The sequence below is a fragment of the Cyprinus carpio genome, chromosome A7 (assembly GCF_018340385.1).
Source record: "Cyprinus carpio isolate SPL01 chromosome A7, ASM1834038v1, whole genome shotgun sequence".
NCBI classification, from domain to species: domain Eukaryota; kingdom Metazoa; phylum Chordata; class Actinopteri; order Cypriniformes; family Cyprinidae; genus Cyprinus; species Cyprinus carpio.
The window spans coordinates 14101551-14120020 of record NC_056578.1 but is presented as its reverse complement, the minus strand read 5'-3'; the positions used below and the strand labels follow the sequence as shown (position 1 = coordinate 14120020).

General features: G+C 36.6%; 2 protein-coding genes across 2 annotated transcripts; one reads left to right on the top strand and one right to left on the bottom strand.

Moving 5' to 3' along the window:
* Nucleotides 1–3946: 3946 nt before the first annotated feature.
* On the bottom strand, nt 3947–8896 carry LOC109055769 (synaptotagmin-4-like). Its single transcript, XM_019072957.2, has 4 exons — nt 8579–8896; nt 7051–7913; nt 5930–6050; nt 3947–5061 (listed from the first exon to the last, which is right to left on the bottom strand). Exons 1-4 carry the CDS (start codon nt 8610–8612, stop codon nt 4751–4753), a joined length of 1329 nt encoding a protein of 442 aa, XP_018928502.2. The 5' UTR covers nt 8613–8896; the 3' UTR covers nt 3947–4750.
* A 3968-nt stretch (nt 8897–12864) lies between these two features.
* Nucleotides 12865–17992, top strand: LOC109055770 (prefoldin subunit 3-like). The gene is made up of 6 exons (XM_042759800.1): nt 12865–13004; nt 13298–13422; nt 13688–13754; nt 13962–14060; nt 15818–15956; nt 17228–17992. The coding sequence occupies exons 1-6, from the start codon at nt 12924–12926 to the stop codon at nt 17302–17304; spliced, it is 588 nt and encodes a 195-aa protein (XP_042615734.1). The 5' UTR covers nt 12865–12923; the 3' UTR covers nt 17305–17992.
* The last annotated feature ends 478 nt before the right edge of the window (nt 17993–18470 follow it).

Here is an 18470-nt window from a genome sequence, read left to right as displayed (position 1 = left end):
CATAACAGATATCTTGAACAGTGTTGCCATGGCAATTTATTAAAATAACAGTAAGGAATCAGTAATTTTCTTATTTCTTTAAAGTGCATTGTCCAAAATCCTCAAAACTTTTTACATTTGGAGAACAAGTCATTATTAGGAACATGCTTAGTTTCAAGGAATTTATAATGCTTAGGGGCCAACAAAAAATTAAAACAATCGGATATTTCAGCTGACAGTTAAAGGTTGTAATACTAAGGTTGCCATAGGATAATCATTTTTTTAAGCCTGATCCTTTACTGCTCAGTTCAGTTAGTTAGTATCACAAACAAATACATAAAATAAGTTGATATGTACTGTGCTAGTAATATAGTTTTATATAATTACTTCACAAATGCTTATATATTACTAAAATCATTTTAAAAATGCTCATAGATCATAAAATAAAAAGTTAAAAGTTATGAAGATAGCAGTTTAAAGGATACAAGTTTTGGTAACACTTTACAATAAGGTCTCATTTGTTAACATTAGTTAATGCATTAACTAACATGAACTAACAATGAACATTTTACAAAATTTATTAATCTTTTTTAATGTTAGTTAATAAAAATGTTCATGTAAATTCACAGTACATTAACTAATGTTAACAAATACAACTTAAAATTTTTGTAATGCAATAGTAAGTTTTGAGCTTAAAATCAACTAACATTAATAAATGCTATATAACTATTGTTCATGTTAACTAATATAGTTAATGTTTCACACTCTTGATGTTGTAGTGTAACTCTTTCGTTGCTGTAACCCTGTCAGAGGGTTACTGTAAATGCATGTGTCCGCAGTGCACCATTGTCCTGATGCCACCAGAGTGGCGTTTGCACTGGTGGCTTGGGCCCGTCATTGCTGCTTGCAACTATATATTTTTAACAAATTAACTATTTACATAAAAAATGTAAATGCAAGTACATTAAGTTTTTGATTCAACTGGTAAGACTCGGTAAGAATATAACAATGATTTTTTCAGATCTGTCAGGTTTGAAGAGAATAACAATGATGCAAAACGCTCCTCCGCAATTTACATGCATTGCTATGTTTCAACCACAGGTGACGATAGAGAGCCAAGAACTTACTTTCTTCTGATGAACACAACAATGGCCAGAAGTGATTCTTTACCGTTTTAAATGTTTGAAATATTAGTATTCTTTTCTCACAAACACCTATCGTTTCGCTTCAGAAGGCATTGATTCATCAATTGGAGTTATGTGGATTACCTTATTGTTAGTTTTGCATCATTTTGATGCATCAACTTGCAGGACTCATCCACTTGCAATATAAAACTGTATGTTTTGTAATCTGTAATGTATTCTGTACTTTAAGATTACTTTTAGATAATGTTTTACTTAACTTGTTTATAGATTTAAATGGGATTATTGTTATAAAAACAAAAAGAAAGATAAATAAAATACACTACTTTATCAAAATCATGAAATGCATTACGACAAGGAGTAAATGAAAGTCTTGCAGGGGGGTTATAAATAAAATAAAGATAAAATAAAAACAAAATAAAACACTTGAACACCCGAATTTGAAATATTTTATTAGTCTAATACATGGTATAATTGACTGAGATGTGCTTTTGTCCCCAAAGCATAGATTGTAAATTAATTTACATGGCCATTCTATATTGTGCTCTCTGTATTCAATATGACACACAGTAGAATTTTTTAGAAAGGAAAACTTAAAAGAGAAAAATGAATTATGAATAATTTACTGCCATTGTTCCATTAAAAGTAACTGCAATCTGATGACAAGCATTTTAAAATGTAATATAATCTAATTACAAGTACTACATTTTTGGAATCTGGTTATGTTATCCAGATAACATGTAACCAGTTACCACCCAGCACTGTATATAATAAAGTAGATACACCTAAAAATTCACCTTTGCGTCTCTCAAATAAAACAACACCCCCAGCTCTTTTTATAATGTCTCTCTCTGCTCTCTGGTTCATACCAGGTGATCTCTCACTCTCATTGCTTCATTTCTGCATACGTGTGTGTGTGTGTGTGTGTGTGTGTGTGTGTGTGTGTGTGTGTGTGTGTGTGGCCTTAGGCCCATATCACAGTGGTCCATTTATTTTCTGTGGTTTAATCTTATTTTCATCCATTTAATAATTTATTTCTTTGACGAGACAGTCATTGGCTGCTTGGAATACTAAAAAGTCAGAGAGCTGATTTCACGTTCTTCAGGTCTTGTACATCTCACATCACCCTAATATTTCATCAGCTTCCTCCATCAAATAAACTGCTTGGCAGACTCAGTGTTCTCTCATTTTCTTTGTTTCTTTCTAATCCTTTCCCTTGCCTTTATCTCTCTCTCTCTCTCTTTCATTTCCACCGGTTTATGACCGTTTCAGTTCCAAATGTTCTCCAGTCAGAAAATCATCCTATTCTACTTGCACTTTGTATACTTTCATCTGTTTCTTCCATGTTCTCTCTCACTTTTAAATTCCCCACTCCCCAGTTTCATTCAAGCTTTATTGGCAAGACAAATGAGAGCACTTTTGTATTGCCAAAGATGTAGCAGTTAAGACAATAACCTCCTTGCTTTATTCACTTGCTCTCTTTCTCAGCAAGGACACAGCAATCCTTCATTTGTCATTTCATGATATACTGCCACATTTAAATTGCATTTCCCTCACATCTGAGAACTATAATAAATCCCAGCGTGCAAACACACACACACACACACACACACACACACACACACACACACACACACACACAGAGTCTGAGCTGATTCACAGCTTGATCATCTCGCAGCTCCCGCAGAGCTGGACTGGGCAGGGTGGGGATTTGTGTCTGACTGCAGGAGGTGCTCTCTTATGTGGACGTGGCTTGTCTTTTCAGATACTAGCTCTGCTCCAAAACCTAGTGAGTTGCCCACATAGATAGCATTTAATTGATTGATCCACCCAAAAAATGTATATTGCATCAACATTTATTCACAGTCATGTTGTTACAAACCTGTAGAGTCTCATAAGGGTGTATGAACCTCTTAATTTAGTATTTATAATAAGTGTTACTAACACATGTTTTGAGAAACCTGGAGCACTGACACATCCGTGTTGTACTCAGTGGACTGACGTTGATGCTAGGAATAGAGCTTTCGCTCATTTAGCCACCGATCCGAAAGAAACAGAACATTCAGGCCCTTTTTGATATTCCAAGCCTTGGCAGCGCACCCAGGTTTTGTGAGGATAGAGCTCTTCTTGATGTCATACACCAATGGACTATAATTTTGCTGCTTGCCTTCAAATAAGAAAGAAGGAGGGAGGAAACCTCCTGTTGACCAAAAATCATCTATCAAAAATACTATAAAAACAGTATTGTTAAATATTATCACAATTTAAAGTAATTGTTTATATATTTTAAAATGTAATGGATTCCTGTGATGCAATGCTGAATTTTCAGTAGCCTTTGCTGCAGTCTTTAGTGTCACAGGATTCTTGAGAAATCATTCTAGTATGCTGATTTGGTGCTCAAGAAACATTTCTTATTATTATCAGTGCAATGAAAATGGTTGTGCTGCTTAATATTAATATAAAACTTTTTTTCAGGATTCTTTGATGATTGGAAATTTCAAAAGAAATCTTTTGTAATATTATAAACATCTTTACTGCCACTTGTGATCAATTTAATGCATTCTTGCTGAATAAAAGTATTCATTTATTTAAAAAAAAAAAATTGGCAGCTTGTTTCCCGAGAAAATTTTATGGACATTACATATATGTACATTACATCATCGCTCTCTTTTTCACTAATATTAATCACTAGTATTGATTTGACTGTGACGTAAAACCACTGACTCAGACTTCCTACTCATCACAGTAAATAACATTAAAACGGATATTGCTCCATCAGATGGAATGAATAAAGATAAGCTAATTGACATAGGAGACATACTATATTTCTTTCTCTGAATTGGATGTTTTATAGTAATACACATATACATCACTTCCACCGTTGTGCTCACAGTGAAGAGAACAACATTCTGTCTCATACTCCACTGGAACTGAACTAACACACATACACATTTATATAGACACACAGACACACGCTCACATTCACACATGTCCACGCGCACTGCATGCGGTCCAGTTTGTGCAGTCGTCCTGCGTTAACACATCAGTCTCTGCTTGTTTGTGCCTAATTTAGGCTGCTTCCACACCATGTTAACTTACAAAAACGTCAGGCAAAAAACACAACAACGACCCAATGTCGAGAAATCAAGTATAAAAGGAAGAGAATAAATGAATTTTAACATCTGAATAAACAAAAGATAAAAGCATCTTTTAAAAAATAAACAGATCATTCAGTTATTTTAGATCATCATCATCATCACATTACCAGGATTTTCTTTAATTTTATCGCATAAACGGAGTATTATTAACAGTGAGTAGAGAAGAACAGCAATAGCAACATGACATTCGGTACTGCACAAAGTGGTGATTGATCAGGTTTTGAATGAAGCATGATGAAAAAGTGGGATCGGGCATCTGAGACAGTCTTTGGGATCATTAATTGGCAGGGTTCAGCTGGTGCCTCCCCCTTTAGAAGAAGCCCCACCCCAATGATATGACTTGTATGACTGAGATCAGTTGATTGACAGAGGACATTACTAGCGACAAGTCCACAGTTCAAATCCTGCCCACTCAACCACGAATTTCTGATTACAGTTCCTGGGCATCTGTCGGCATGGCAACCAACAGAGCTAGTCTTCGGACAGTGCGTGCCACTTAGCGATCTGTCGCCGCGGGTGGTCGCAGATCTCACGCCAGTGCTCGCCAGCGGTGCCAGGGGAGGAGGTGCCCAGGAGGAGCCGGCCGATGACAGGTGTACGGGACGTTCTGTCGGAGTCCAACAGGAGGAGCTCCACGCTGGTGTCTCGCAGGCCATCTTCCGAGGGCAGGTCGAAAACGAAGAGCTCGTTGAAGACGGGGTTGGGGGAACACTTTTTCACGTGCGTCTTCTTCTTACACACTCGCTTCTTCCCCTGGAACAGGTTCACCTTCACGTAAGGGTCTAAAAAAGACGGGAGGAAGAGAAATATACACAGTGAGACAGAAATCAATACTTCAGTCGATGCACAGGAAATTATACATTGTGCACTGGGAGATCACACCCCTGCCGGACAAACTGTTTTGTAAATGGAAAATACAGCTTAAGAAATGTTAGTCATGGCTATTATGGTTGACTAAAACTGAACCATAAAAAACATCACATTACTTGAAATTAAATAAATGTAAACTAAAACAAATGTCAAAATATATTATTAATTAAAAAATTTCTAATTTTTATTTAGTATTACTTGACGTATTAAAATAAAAAAAATGAATAATAATTATATGTAGACAAAGAAAAATGAATAAAAATGACAGAACAACAAAATTACAAAAACAAAATACAATTAAAATGGAAAATAAAATACAAATTAAATAAAAATTAAAATTAAAAAAGCCAAACTATTAATAAAAACTTTAACAGTACTTCAGTGATGCTAAAATAATACTGGTACTAATAAAATTCTAGATCAGTGGTTCTCAATCAATGGTCCACTAAGGTCCTTAGCAAATTTTCATGGAGGCCACAGGATGATCTAATATTATTTAAATGAATATATTATTATTACTATAATTAATATTAATATTATTATTAAGACAATCTAACTTCATTCATATGATACAATCAAAATGTAAACTGCAGTTATAATTATTTTTGTTTTCCTCCATAATTATTGTTTTTTCATAAAACACACAGTCCTTGAAATGTCTTTCATCTCTCTCTCTCTCTCTCTCTCTCTCTCTCTCTCTATATATATATATATCTATATATATTAACCATGGTGCTTCAGCTAATGACAGCTTCTATCTGACCCACACTCTGACCTCACCTGAGGGTCCGTTGGAGTCAGTCTTGGGCAGGTGGCGGGCTTTCAGTACCACCACAGTCAGAGTACTGGTGGTTGACTGATAACACAGGGACAGAAGTAGCTCTCCTCGACCAGCACTCCTCTAACATTACAGATAAAGATAAAAAAGAAAGACATGTATTTATATGTTTTTGTCTGGTCTGGACACAATCAGCATCACAAAGCCCAAAACGTTTTCTTTTTTTCTTTCTTTTATAATTTCACATTTGGGCAACTAACCCTGGGAAGGTAAGAGAAGACAACGTCTAAGTGCGTTAACGTTACGAGAAACCGACTGTGAATCATTCCCTTGGCACAACACCAATGTATGACTCCAATTATGTGTGAAGGCGGCAACATGTTGCCTTGGCAACACATCGGCAGGGTTCTGCTGCTGCCACGGCAATGACTTGGAACGTCTCTCAACTGATGAGGCATAATTATGTGTGTTTAACTATATGCAGCCACAGTCACCAGTGAAAGATAATAGCTTCCCTTTCAGCTCAAATGGAGTGAATTCTTACTGTATGTGCATAACAGTAAATTGTGTTGCCAAAACACAGACTTCTGTCCTGTTCACTATTCTTTTAATAAGGTATGTGGACTTTCAGTCTGTATCAAAGTTTTTTTTTATACATTAAGGAGGGCATTAAATGTTACAAGAAAATTGTTTACAGGTTAGTTCTATCAGTCTAAATACATGGAGTCAGTCTGTAAAGGCAGAAAAAAATTTAGTCATATGTCAAAAATTTACAACCTGTGGGGTTTAAGATGGATGGCAAAGATTATTTATTGACCCAGTGGACAAACAGATACCATTTATTGTTTCTCTTTCCAGACTTGGGTGTGTCACTGACTGTCCGCAGTAAGCAAGACCAACTACTGACTGTCTATACAGTCACATGAGCTGGGACGGGTGTGATAAGACCTTAAAAATAACTAAATTCTGCCACCTCTTCCAAAGGTATATGCATTTGCTTTCATATTAAACTCAGCGATATAACAGTTCTTATATTTAAATACATGTATATTTATGCATATATTGTAGTATGTATTATGTGAAAAAAATTCATCAAAAGACATATAATTAAAGCTATTCTTACCCTGACATTCCTTTTAATAATGTCTCGGCTCATGAGGACGCGCCCCTCAGACAGGTCAATGTCAGCCAGAGGAACGAGGGTCTCTCCGATCACTTCATCACGTGAAAAGCGGTCGAAACTCAGCACCATGAAATGCAAAGCCAGCTGGGAAACCCGTGCATATGGGATTCCATAGAAGCTGAAGGTCTCGTCGAAGGCTGGGTCCAGAGTCTTCCTCAAAACACGTGTCTTCACCTTGTGCTTCTTCTCAGGCAGCAAGGTCAGCTTGATATAGGGGTCAGAGGTCAATGATTGTTCATCCGTGGGAGACAACCCATGTGCCTCCTTGATGTGAACCATAAAAGCCTTCTTCTCAAAGTTGTACTCAACCGAAAAGTAGAGGGTTCCGAGGCCACCTTCTTTGTCCTGAGATTTCTCCACAGCCGGTGTTGGTGTCTGACTGGACAGAATGCTTTCTGGAGTGCTAGCCTCCTGATTATCACCTGGCCCAAAGCCTGCCTGAAGAGACGGGATGTCCAGGTCTGGGGAACTACGCACTTTGAGTTGGAGGGTTGGTGGCTTGGAAGTGAAGTTTCCATTAAGATCTCGTTTCTCCAGGTCCAGATGAAGCTCTGGACGTCCACCGGTGGGACTGAGGGTCTGTTTTCCATTGGCTTCTGGTGTCTTATCTCCTCCTAACTTCTTCTTTCCATTCAGACTCTCAGGATAGATGTCAACCCCCTTCAGCATGTGGACAAACTTATAGGGTGGGGTCTTGTTACTAGCCTTGTTGGCTTTGCGCTGACAGCAAATCCATGCAAAGATGGAGACGCTGAAGACCAGGCCAAACACGCTCACCACCGCCACGCTCACAGGAACCTCCGCTATGTATAAAACAGGAAATTGAGAAAAAAATACCAATCATTTATTCACTCATTTTATAGATGTATGTAGACTTACTGTTGCCGTGAAATATTAAAACACCTTCAACCAGGAAAAGAATAGAGAGATTAGCCTATATAAAGTTATTTGCATCTGAGGTGTTGATGTCAGCAGTTATAACATAACAATGTGACACCCAAAATAAAAATAATGGCAGTCTTTCGTCACCGAACAAGGTCTCAGGAGGACACTTTCTGTTAAATCATGCCAGCGATTATTATTCCATTTATAAAGAACTGTATACTTCGAGTGCAGTAGTGTCTGTGAATCCGGAAATTTCCGTTTTCGTGGTGGGTGCAGCACCCCTCCAGTGAATTAGCTAAGGTGCTCTGTCAGCCTTTTGTCTTCCTCTCAGAAAACAAATCGCGTACTCTTCTGTGATTAACGTCATCACTGAAAGCTTCTGACACACATTCTAACGCGTTTCAAACATTTTCAGTGATGTCATAGGCTACTAATAGAGCACGCGCCTGTTATGCTCGCGCATCCGGGAAAAAGCTGCGTTACTGTTACTGAGCCACGTTTCCAAAAATGTAACAGCAATTCTTAAACCATTCACAAATACGATGTGTTCACCGAAAACGATACATAACAGTAATTTACTCACCGATATGTGCTTCTTCTGTCGTCACTGGTGCCATTGTGCGCGCGCGCTCTGTCCAAGGTCCTGAAAAGATGCTTTCAGCTCGCGCTGCCTCTCACGATTCTTCACCGCGCGTTAAACTCGCCTGTCTTTCGCTTCAGGCGGAGAGATACACAAGACTGAATAATTTAATGGTTGTAGTAGATTAAAAATTTACGCCTGTTTACTTTTTGCACCCAAAATAAACAGAATAAGCAAGATTTTCCCCCTTTCCCAGAGGTTTCCTCACAACCGCCCAGTGCTGATACTCGCTGCGCTATGAGTCTGCCTGACAAGCGACGCCTTCCCACTCCCCTCCCCTCCCATCCGGTTAGTTCATCGCTTCTGACGCAGTTCTGACCAACACAGTGCCTGAAATCACTGCCCTGCGCACTGACACCGAACACACTCCTGTTAATCATTGTGACTGCCCTGGGTTTATGGTGTCTGTGTGCTTTCAAACGTATCTGAAGAGGTCCAGGTGATATGGTCTTTGTTGTGGTTTTATTAACGGGAAGGTCTGAGCTGATGACTCTTAATTTCATTTGTTAAAGTGCACACCAATTCACAAAGCACAGGCCACTCAACTGTTTGCAACGATTAATAAATGAACTAATTTCTTTTATGTTTCCTGGAAGTGACATTTTATCACAATAACGTGGGTAATAAAACGGTATTAATTTCATTAATATAACCTAAACTTCACTGGTTGCGCATGTAAGGCTAATAGTGGACTTGTTTGTATTTTGTTCTTTTGGCATATCTTATTTAATTCTTTATAAGTTGTCATTGTCTTTTACATGTTCCTGTCCTTATTTAAGATATACTGAATATTCATGCTCATCAACAAAAATCTGCTTTATGGTGTTACGCTCACAGCTTTCATTTATTTAATATGCAGTAGGGAGTCTGTGTTTAATCAACAAAGACTATAATCATCTAAAAAGCATGCTGATGTCATAGGATGAATTAAATTATTTAAAAAAATTGTATTATAATTATAAATTATATTAAAATTATCTTACTGAATTCAGATGATAAAATATGTAAATTGACATAGTTCTTATTTTATTAAATAAATCTATCTCGTCCCCTCTGCTTTATTACTGAAGCACACAAATCTTAAAACATCTGGAATCACAAAATTGATATGCAGTTGGTTATTTTAATCTACTGACTCTCCTTGTTCCTGTTCATAATTACATAATTACAGAAAAGTGAAGTGAAGTGACATACAGCCAATATGGTGACCAATACTCAGAATTCGTGCTTTGCATTTAACCCATCCAAAGTGCACATACACAGCAGTGAACACACACACCGTGAACACACACCCGGAGCAGTGGGCAGCCATTTATGTTGCGGCACCCGGGGAGCAGTTGGGGGTTCGGTGCCTTGCTCAAGGGCACCTCAGTCGTGGTATTGCCAGCCCGAGACTCGAACCCACAACCTTAGGGTTAGGAGTCAAACTCTCTAACCATTAGGCCACGACTTCCCCTTAAAATGTATGAAAAAGGAAAAATCCTAGCTTACATGAGGGGGACTCTGAGACAATGGATGAATTGGGGTCAAAAGTGTGAAAACCACTGGTTTAAATGAAGCCAGATGAACGCTTGTATATACCATTGATTCTAACTAGACACTGATTCCAGCAACAGCCACAAATCATCATCAGCATCCTGGGTCACAGCATCAACAGAACCTCCAGCCACTGCAGCAGCCAAACTATTTTGCGGGTAAACAGGTTGGTCTAACATAGTCTTCCTTGGTGCAGAATTTATAGTCATTTTAGCTAAACCTTTTTTTATCCAAAAGTGAACACTTAAAGGGATAGTTTGCCTAAAGCTACCTACTCTCAAGGACAAGGCTCATAGCTCACTCTCTGACTCAATCAGTAGCCTTTTGATTAGCAAATCTACCATTGACTTTGGTCAGGGTACACATTCATTTTTGTGCAAGAAAACAAGGCTGTGAGGGACAGATGTACAGTCTGTTGTTATTGTAACAACAAATGTTTTCCAGAATTTTTATTTTTTTATTTTTACATTTTCAGTGTTGCATTAGCTGAGCAATCAACAAGTTAAAAACATTTCAACTCAAAAAACTAATTAGCAAAAAATATTTGGTGTGTATGCTGACTGAGGTCCACATCACACACATCTACTTCATTTTAGAATAGTACTTAATCAGTTTTATTGTGGTGTGAGAAATGTATCAATGAAACTGCACTTCTACAGATAAAAGTACTTTCACTTTTATGCAATAATTTGCTTATATTTTGATAGTGTTTTAGACAGAGATGTATGGCCTATCAATGCCAGGTGGTATTTTGTACAAATGTAGAATGACTTCAGTATAATTTCACTTTGAACATAAGTTGCACATTGTTACTTCCGACTCCATCAGTTGGGACGAAAGTAACACACAGGTGGGTCAAAAGTAAGTGTTACTCTTGGTTTTATTAAATATACCTTATTATGACCTTGTTAATATGTAACTGCAAACATACTGACATACTTTGTCCTTTATCTTTGCAAAAAATGATTAAAATACATTTTCATTTTAAATTTCAGTTTCATCAAATGTTTCAAAAATAACCCGACAGTACAAACTTGAATTGTTTAGAATTTTTTTATTGGCAATGTTAATCTATTTTATACAATTTTTTTTCAACAATATGAACAATATGAGAATTTTAAAATAAAATTAAATTAGCATACTATAAATTCTCAACATCATATAAAAGTAGTTTCCTTCCAGTTGTTTTTATGTGAAAATTCTAAATGTGGCTAAAATCATCTGGATGGATACACTGCACATTCATTGGTGGAGGTGGAAAAGTATTGCTAAAACCTAAATGTGACTAAGGTAAATGGAAACAGATTGAGTGAATAAATGGAGACATAGAGATATTCCTGACAGTTATGTCCAGAAACGCCCTCTCATAAACATCTGGCTGAATCAGACATCTATGATTCTGACCCTCAGTCTTGGAATATTCTGTTGGTATAATATGACATAAACATGTTTTAATTTGTGCCGCAACACACAGAAAGTCATCACATTAGCAGTGCGACAAAAGAAACACTTGTTGTCACTGTAGGGAGACTAAAGTAGCATTGTTACTTTCATCCTGAAAGGAACCCCTGACATTTAAACCCGTACTTTTATACTGAAAACCTCTTACAAGGCAAACTTCAGGATGTGTTACAGCACTAAATATCCTTTAGTCAGAGCTGGGTAACTGATTACATATAATCTGTAATACGCAATCATTCCAAAAATGAATTAAATTACATTTTAAAATACTGAGAATCAGAATACAGTTACTTTTTTTATTGATTACATATAATTCACACAATAGCAATAAATTATTTACAATTTATTGATTCTGCCTAATTCCTCTTTTAAATTTAGTTTTCTTAGAATTTCAACATTAGTCTACATCAACTTCTGATGAACACGTGAATTTTTATTGTAATTCGCTCAGAGGGTTATTTAATCATGTATTATTTTGTCTTTGGAAGGCGTTTGTCCTTCAAACACATTAAAATGCACAAATTCACGTTATTTCTTATTTACATTAATAAGCCAAACCTCTTTCACCTAATATATTTACCTAAAGTATCACTGGGATTTTAAAATAAATATTTTAATAATTAAATTAAATATCACATCTGCATATTACAGTTAATGGTCACATGACAACATGCAGGCAAACAAATAAAATACTTACATTTTTTTAGTAAGTGTTTTATTTTGATTGATGTCATTTTAAAATTATTTTTTTTTATTTTACATTTTTCTGATTTAATTACTAATTATTTGCTTTTCATTTTTCACATAGCTTACTTTCCCCCGCTCTCCCCTTTTCTGACGGTCTGTTGAATTGCATCGTTTATGTATGCAGAACAGAGAGCTGACTCAATATCATTTAAAATATAATGTAAGATAAAAGGCCATTGTATTTATTTATTTTTCATGTCACCCCTAAACGTATGAGATCATCACACCCACCACCTGCATTCGTCATGGCCAGCGCCTCGCGCTCTTGCTCTGGGTCGTTTGGGCGACACTGACATCTGCTGGGAGATTTGTTAACTAAAGTTCTCCAAACAATAATTTCACTAAGACTGAATGTGATCTTCTAGAACATTTCCAAACACATTAAATGAGATAACGGCCAGATTCAAACATCGGTGGACCCTCAGAATACATCACTGGCTCAGCGTTCGAGAGAGCTGCCTTTCACTTTTATTACGCAGGCAGCGCTCGTGCGTAAGAGCAGCGTGCGCGTGCGTGAAGAGGAAGAGCCGTAACTCTGTCCAAAATGGCGACGACCATAGAGAGTGGCAATGCGGGAGCTGCGAATAAGAAAAAACATCTCGGAATCCCCGAAGCAATATTTGTGGTCAGTGGCAATATGGAATATAGTTCACTTACAAATCCGTGCTGTCGATAGTTTCCCGTAAAAGCAGTGTGTTGTTGTGTTGGTCTTTAAACGGCTTTCTTGAGTAGAAAGCGCCCTGCTCTTCTCCTTATAAGGCTGCAGGCTTTACTTGCTCATGTCTTGAATGTGCAGTGAGCTTTAGGTGAAAGATAACACACGATTAACCAGTATTTAAGTACTTAATAGGGTGTAACTCATTGAGGAAGCCCATGAGGAATCGTTACTGAGATGTGAACTGTAACTGTGTCCTGTAGGAAGATGTGGATGCCTTTATGAAGCAGCCGGGCAATGACACAGCAGACGCCGTGCTGAGGAAGCTGGATGAACAGTATCAGAAATATAAATACATGGAGCTCAATCTGGCTCAGAAGAAACTCAGGTTTGGTTATGATCTATTCTACGCTGTAGAGTAATAGGCAATGATTCAGCTCCTGTGTCAGTGCTAAAGGATGCTCTAACTATACATATGTTGGCTCCCAGTTTCCTTGCAACATTGTCGACTTTTGCTGTTCTTTTGTTATAAGGAACACATAAACAGCGATTTGCGGCTGCATTTAAAAAATCAGATTCATTACTCTGAGTGAGCATAAAATATTGTCGCTAATTCCACTTGACTGATATTTTTTAAAATTTGATTTTCTTAGGTTGAAAAGCCAGATCCCACAAATCAAACAGACGTTAGAAATCCTACGGCACATGCAGAAAAAGAAGGTGAGCCTATCACAGTTTGTTAACTCCCATATATTCATATATGCAAATGAATGGAGGGAAGCAAATCAAAGATCAACTCTCTTATGCCTTGAAATGTTGCTTTTAAAATACGTGTTTTGTTCTCTGTTAAATGTTATTACCTCTCACACTTGGTCTCATCTCTTAATTTCTGTTTTCCTGTTCTTAATTGTGCATGACTAATCACAGGACACTACAGATCCCATGAAAACACATTTTCTGTTGGCTGATAACGTCTATTGCAAAGCCTCTGTTCCACCCACAGATAAAGTGTGTTTGTGGCTTGGGGTAAGTGTTGACTACTGTGTTTCACTGTATTAATAGTCAACATGAAATAAACAATTGATCATATTCACCACCTGTTATATCTACAGAGACAGATGATTTACAGACGGATAAAATCAAGTGCTATTCTAGTTCTATTTTTTTATTCACCATCCTGGGTTCATGAGAAATACATCCCAAAATAGAAATAAAACGAGATGTGACTTAAAATGTTACTGTTTTGAAATTTTGAATATTCAAAGCATTGATGTTTTTGCTCTTTGGACTATTGTGCAGCTCAGTTGTGCTCCTCATGAACTGATGAAACCGTGATTAGCAGTGTATCACATGGCTGTCTATAGTTTGTCTGTAGTTTTGAATTGCATTTGGTTTTGTAACAGCTTAGTTGTTAATTGGAAATTCAGTCCGAACTGGAGCAACTTGAGAACTAAAGAGTCACAGAAACCTTGTTAGCACTGTTGAGCTAGGCACTTCCTTTTGGACTGTCTGTTTAGTTAAATGTACATTCAATTGCTTAGGGATGCACCGATACGATTCCGATACCGATATCGGGCCCAATACTGCGCTTCTGTACTCGAGAAAATGCCCCATACCAAAAGCTGATACCACACAGTGTGTGAAAAGAGTTGTGTCCAGAAAAAGAAACACCAACAACAGAGAGTAGAATGGAGATATTAGAGATTAAGGATGTCTGTCCTTGTTAGTGTAAGTAATGAATATAATATTAAACATTCAATATCCAAGCCTGTATAGCGGATGTGCACGAGCTGATAAGCGGATAAGTTCCATGATCCACAGATCCATGAGAGTGCCGAGTGAATATCTTACAGACATCACTGGAGAGTTTGTAGTTCGGTCGGATATTTCAAAAGCAAGTAAGTAAAATGCTTAAAAGTAAATAAAGTAAGTAAAAAGTTACTAAAGTTATTTGACGTTAAGGAGAGAGAGAGAGAAGTCCGAGAGCACGCACTTCTGTTGCATTATCTTGATTGCTGTTCGCTCCATTAGCGCATGCATTTGGATTAAAACGAAATCGTAAATATAAAACAAACAAAAATTATACAGAATGATACAGAATATTTAAAGCAATAGTGAAACTAGCAGACTGTGTGAAATGCGCTACAGGCTTGAAGTGTCTCTCATTCTGCACCAATACAAACCTGTGCTGCGCGTGTTTAGCTTGCTTTAAAAGCTAAAGTATATTTTGTTTTTCTCTCGTATGTGAGGGTCCACGTACAGTGTGCGTGACGCAAATTACATGACCAAAATAGTGTGTGCGTACTCGTATAATGTATAAGGAGTGGTTCCCTGCATTATTTTAGGAAAACGTTTTGTGATTACAGTATTGAGCTGCTGCAATGGAGCGCCTTTAAAATGAACAGTGAAAGTAACAAAAGCTTATACAATACATTTTTACAGGTATAATTATGTGTGGAAATAACTGAAGGAAATATCGGTTTGCTAAATGAAGGCAACTAACATGATTCATATTATTATTATTATTTTGTTTCTGTACCCAACATTAAATTTTTTTTTTTAACAAATACTGTGAAAATACAGGTAATGGTATCAGCGAGTACCAAAAATTAAAGTATCGAAGACTCATCCTGTGGTTAAAAAAAAGGAGAAAGTGGTATCGGTGCATCCCTAGCTTGGATACAATATTTATGCTAAATGACAAGCACTCAAATAGCTTATTGGGCTTAATTGATATAATGACAAACTAGCTTACAGCTGTGGTTTTTGTGTTTGTGTACCAGGCTAATGTCATGTTGGAGTATGATATTGATGAAGCCCAGGCACTGTTGGAGAAAAACTTTGCTACAGCTTCCCGGAATCTGGACTCTCTGGAAGACGACCTGGACTTCCTTAGAGACCAGTTCACAACCACCGAAGTCAGTATCCTTAAACAATGGCAAGTGTGTGTGTGTGTGTTTGTGTTTGTGTATATATATATATATATATATATATATATATATATATATATATATATATATATATATATATATATATATATATATATATATATATATATATATATTATATATATATATAATTTTTATTTATTTTATTTTATTTGTGAAATTAAATAATTAGCTTTGTTTATAATAACAATAATAATCTTTATCTTTGTAAAAATTATGACAAACAAGAATTTGTCAAACATACGCTACCATTCAAAAGTTTGATGCTGGCAAGATCTTTTAATATGTAAATAAAAAATACAGTGAAACAGTAGTTTTGAGAAGTATCATTACAATTTAAAATAACGGTGTGTTTTTATTTTAATATATTTTAACATATAATTTATTGATGACAAAGCAGATTTTTCAGCAGCCTTTGCTCTGGTCTTCAGTGTTACATGATCTGGTGCTCAAAATCATTTCCAATCATCATCAATATTGAAACAGTTGTGCTGCTTAATATAATCATTTTGTGGAAACATTATCTTTTTTTAAAAAAGATTCTTTGATGAATAGAAAGTTCAAAAGAAAATTAATTGAAATTATTGTGGCATTATAATTGTCTTCTTGTCACTTTTGTTAAAATGAACACGTCCTTGCTGAATAAAAATATTGATCTTTTAACAAAAGCTTACTGACCCCAAACTTTTGAATGGTAATGTAATGTATCTAAAAGAGATTAAACTGGTCAGTATTTACATTTTTTGCAGTGTTTGCTGTGGAGAGCATTGAGAAATTTCCTTTTGTTGCTTGTTATTGACTGTGTATTAATGAATCTTGTTTAGATTTAACATTGAAGCCAATTGTGAGAGAGATGGAGTTATGCACCGGCTCCAACACCATCACCATTTTGGTGGAAAAGTTCAAATATTTATGTATGCGTATTTATGCGATCAATGAGTGAATTATGTGGAACATTCCTCATCAAAATTCATATCACATTCTCTGCCTCGGCAAACTGTCGTGTATTTTAATGGTTAGTTGGACATTTGTATGACATCTGTAGATTTCTTTCAAGGAAGAACTTTTTGGTTAAATCAGATACAGGCCATAAGTGCCACCTGTTCCCACCACCTGTTAGGATCTGTTAGTGAAAGATTTCTTGAAGACTCTCGTGTCATCTAAGTATAAAATGTTCTTTCTAGTCTCAGTGTGAGGAAATACTTGCCAACTTTTTCAGATTCACCTTAACCACTACTCTCACAGATATGGCACGTGTTTACAATTGGGATGTCAAAAGAAGGAGCAAAGACAACCTCCTCAAATCTGCTGAGCGGTCCTAGAAGAGGAGGCATAGTTTGGTCCCACCCCACCCGAATTCCTTCCCCATCAGAAAATTCACCCCCCATGTATCTGTTTGCTCCAACAACAACTGTTATCTATTGATTTATTACTTTTTAAAGTATTTTTTCAAGTAAAAAGGTGAAAAACATCAAACAAAATTAATAATGGTAGTTTTCTTGCTTTCTTTTTTTATGATTAATTATTAGCTGTTTCAGAGGGGGCCTCTCTCCACAGGGTCTACACATTTGTCTTCCTCTGTGCTCTTTTTCCTCTCATTTGTTGTTTGGGAAACATCTGAAATTTCAGTTCTGTTAAAGCGAAACTGTTTAAACTACTATGGGCCTCAAATTTCTTTCTGTGGAATTTTTCTTGCTGTGCAGCATGCAGAATATCAGGGGGACATCCTGTTTCATTTATCAGCCTCTTTTCTCTTTTACTTCCCTTTTCTTCACTCTTCACTCGTCAGTTTTTTCATCACTTGTCCTTTATCTGTACTTATTTGTCACATTGTAGCCATTAAACACTGAAGAAATAATGAAGCAATTTGGGAAAAGGCACAAAATCGATGAAATGGTCTGTGTTTTTAATCTGCGTAGCCTTTTTATAATTCCTGATCTGATTGAGGTTCTGGCAGTGAGTGAGATGAATAAGCTTTGATGAATCCAACTAATTAAATATGTGCCTGCAGTTCCATCCCTTTCTTTCAATCTTTGGCAATCACTTGTGCACCATTGAAACTACTAATGTTGTCTTGATCTTCTATTGCCTTTCAATTATATTCTCTTGGAGCAACACAACTGCTGTACTGATAATATCATCATTGAACTGTAAAACATCCCTCAATTCCAACAGGTCGGGAGGGATTGTTAATCAAGTTATAATATGCAACCAGAACATTTTAAACATGTTACTTTAATCAGTAGTACATTTCATGTTCCCTTGATAAAGAGGTACAGGGTGTCTCAAAGTAGTGTTTGTACAGGCAGTCTATGCAATTCCACATCAGCCACAAAAAGCTTATAGAGCGAGCAAGTGGTCAACCCAATCCAAAATCCTCTGGTTATTCCCTGAGACCCCGTCTCAGCCATGTTTTGAAATGGCTTCATGTTATCCAATAATGTAAAAGATTAACAACTCAGCCAGTTATGCCCTGTTATGGACTGTA

Excerpts from the sequence above, each read along its gene's own strand:
- LOC109055770 (XM_042759800.1), top strand. The coding sequence starts at position 12,924 with ATGGCGACGACCATAGAGAGTGGCAATGCGGGAGCTGCGAATAAGAAA. Across the intron at positions 13,755-13,961 it reads GGCACATGCAGAAAAAGAAG|GACACTACAGATCCCATGAA; the intron begins GTGAGCCTATCA and ends GACTAATCACAG. Across the intron at positions 15,957-17,227 it reads GTTCACAACCACCGAAGTCA|ATATGGCACGTGTTTACAAT; the intron begins GTATCCTTAAAC and ends CTACTCTCACAG.
- LOC109055769 (XM_019072957.2), bottom strand. The coding sequence starts at position 8,612 with ATGGCACCAGTGACGACAGAAGAAGCACATATCG. Across the intron at positions 7,914-8,578 it reads GACAGAAGAAGCACATATCG|CGGAGGTTCCTGTGAGCGTG; the intron begins GTGAGTAAATTA and ends TTTTATACATAG. Across the intron at positions 6,051-7,050 it reads TTATTAAAAGGAATGTCAGG|AGGAGTGCTGGTCGAGGAGA; the intron begins GTAAGAATAGCT and ends CTGTAATGTTAG.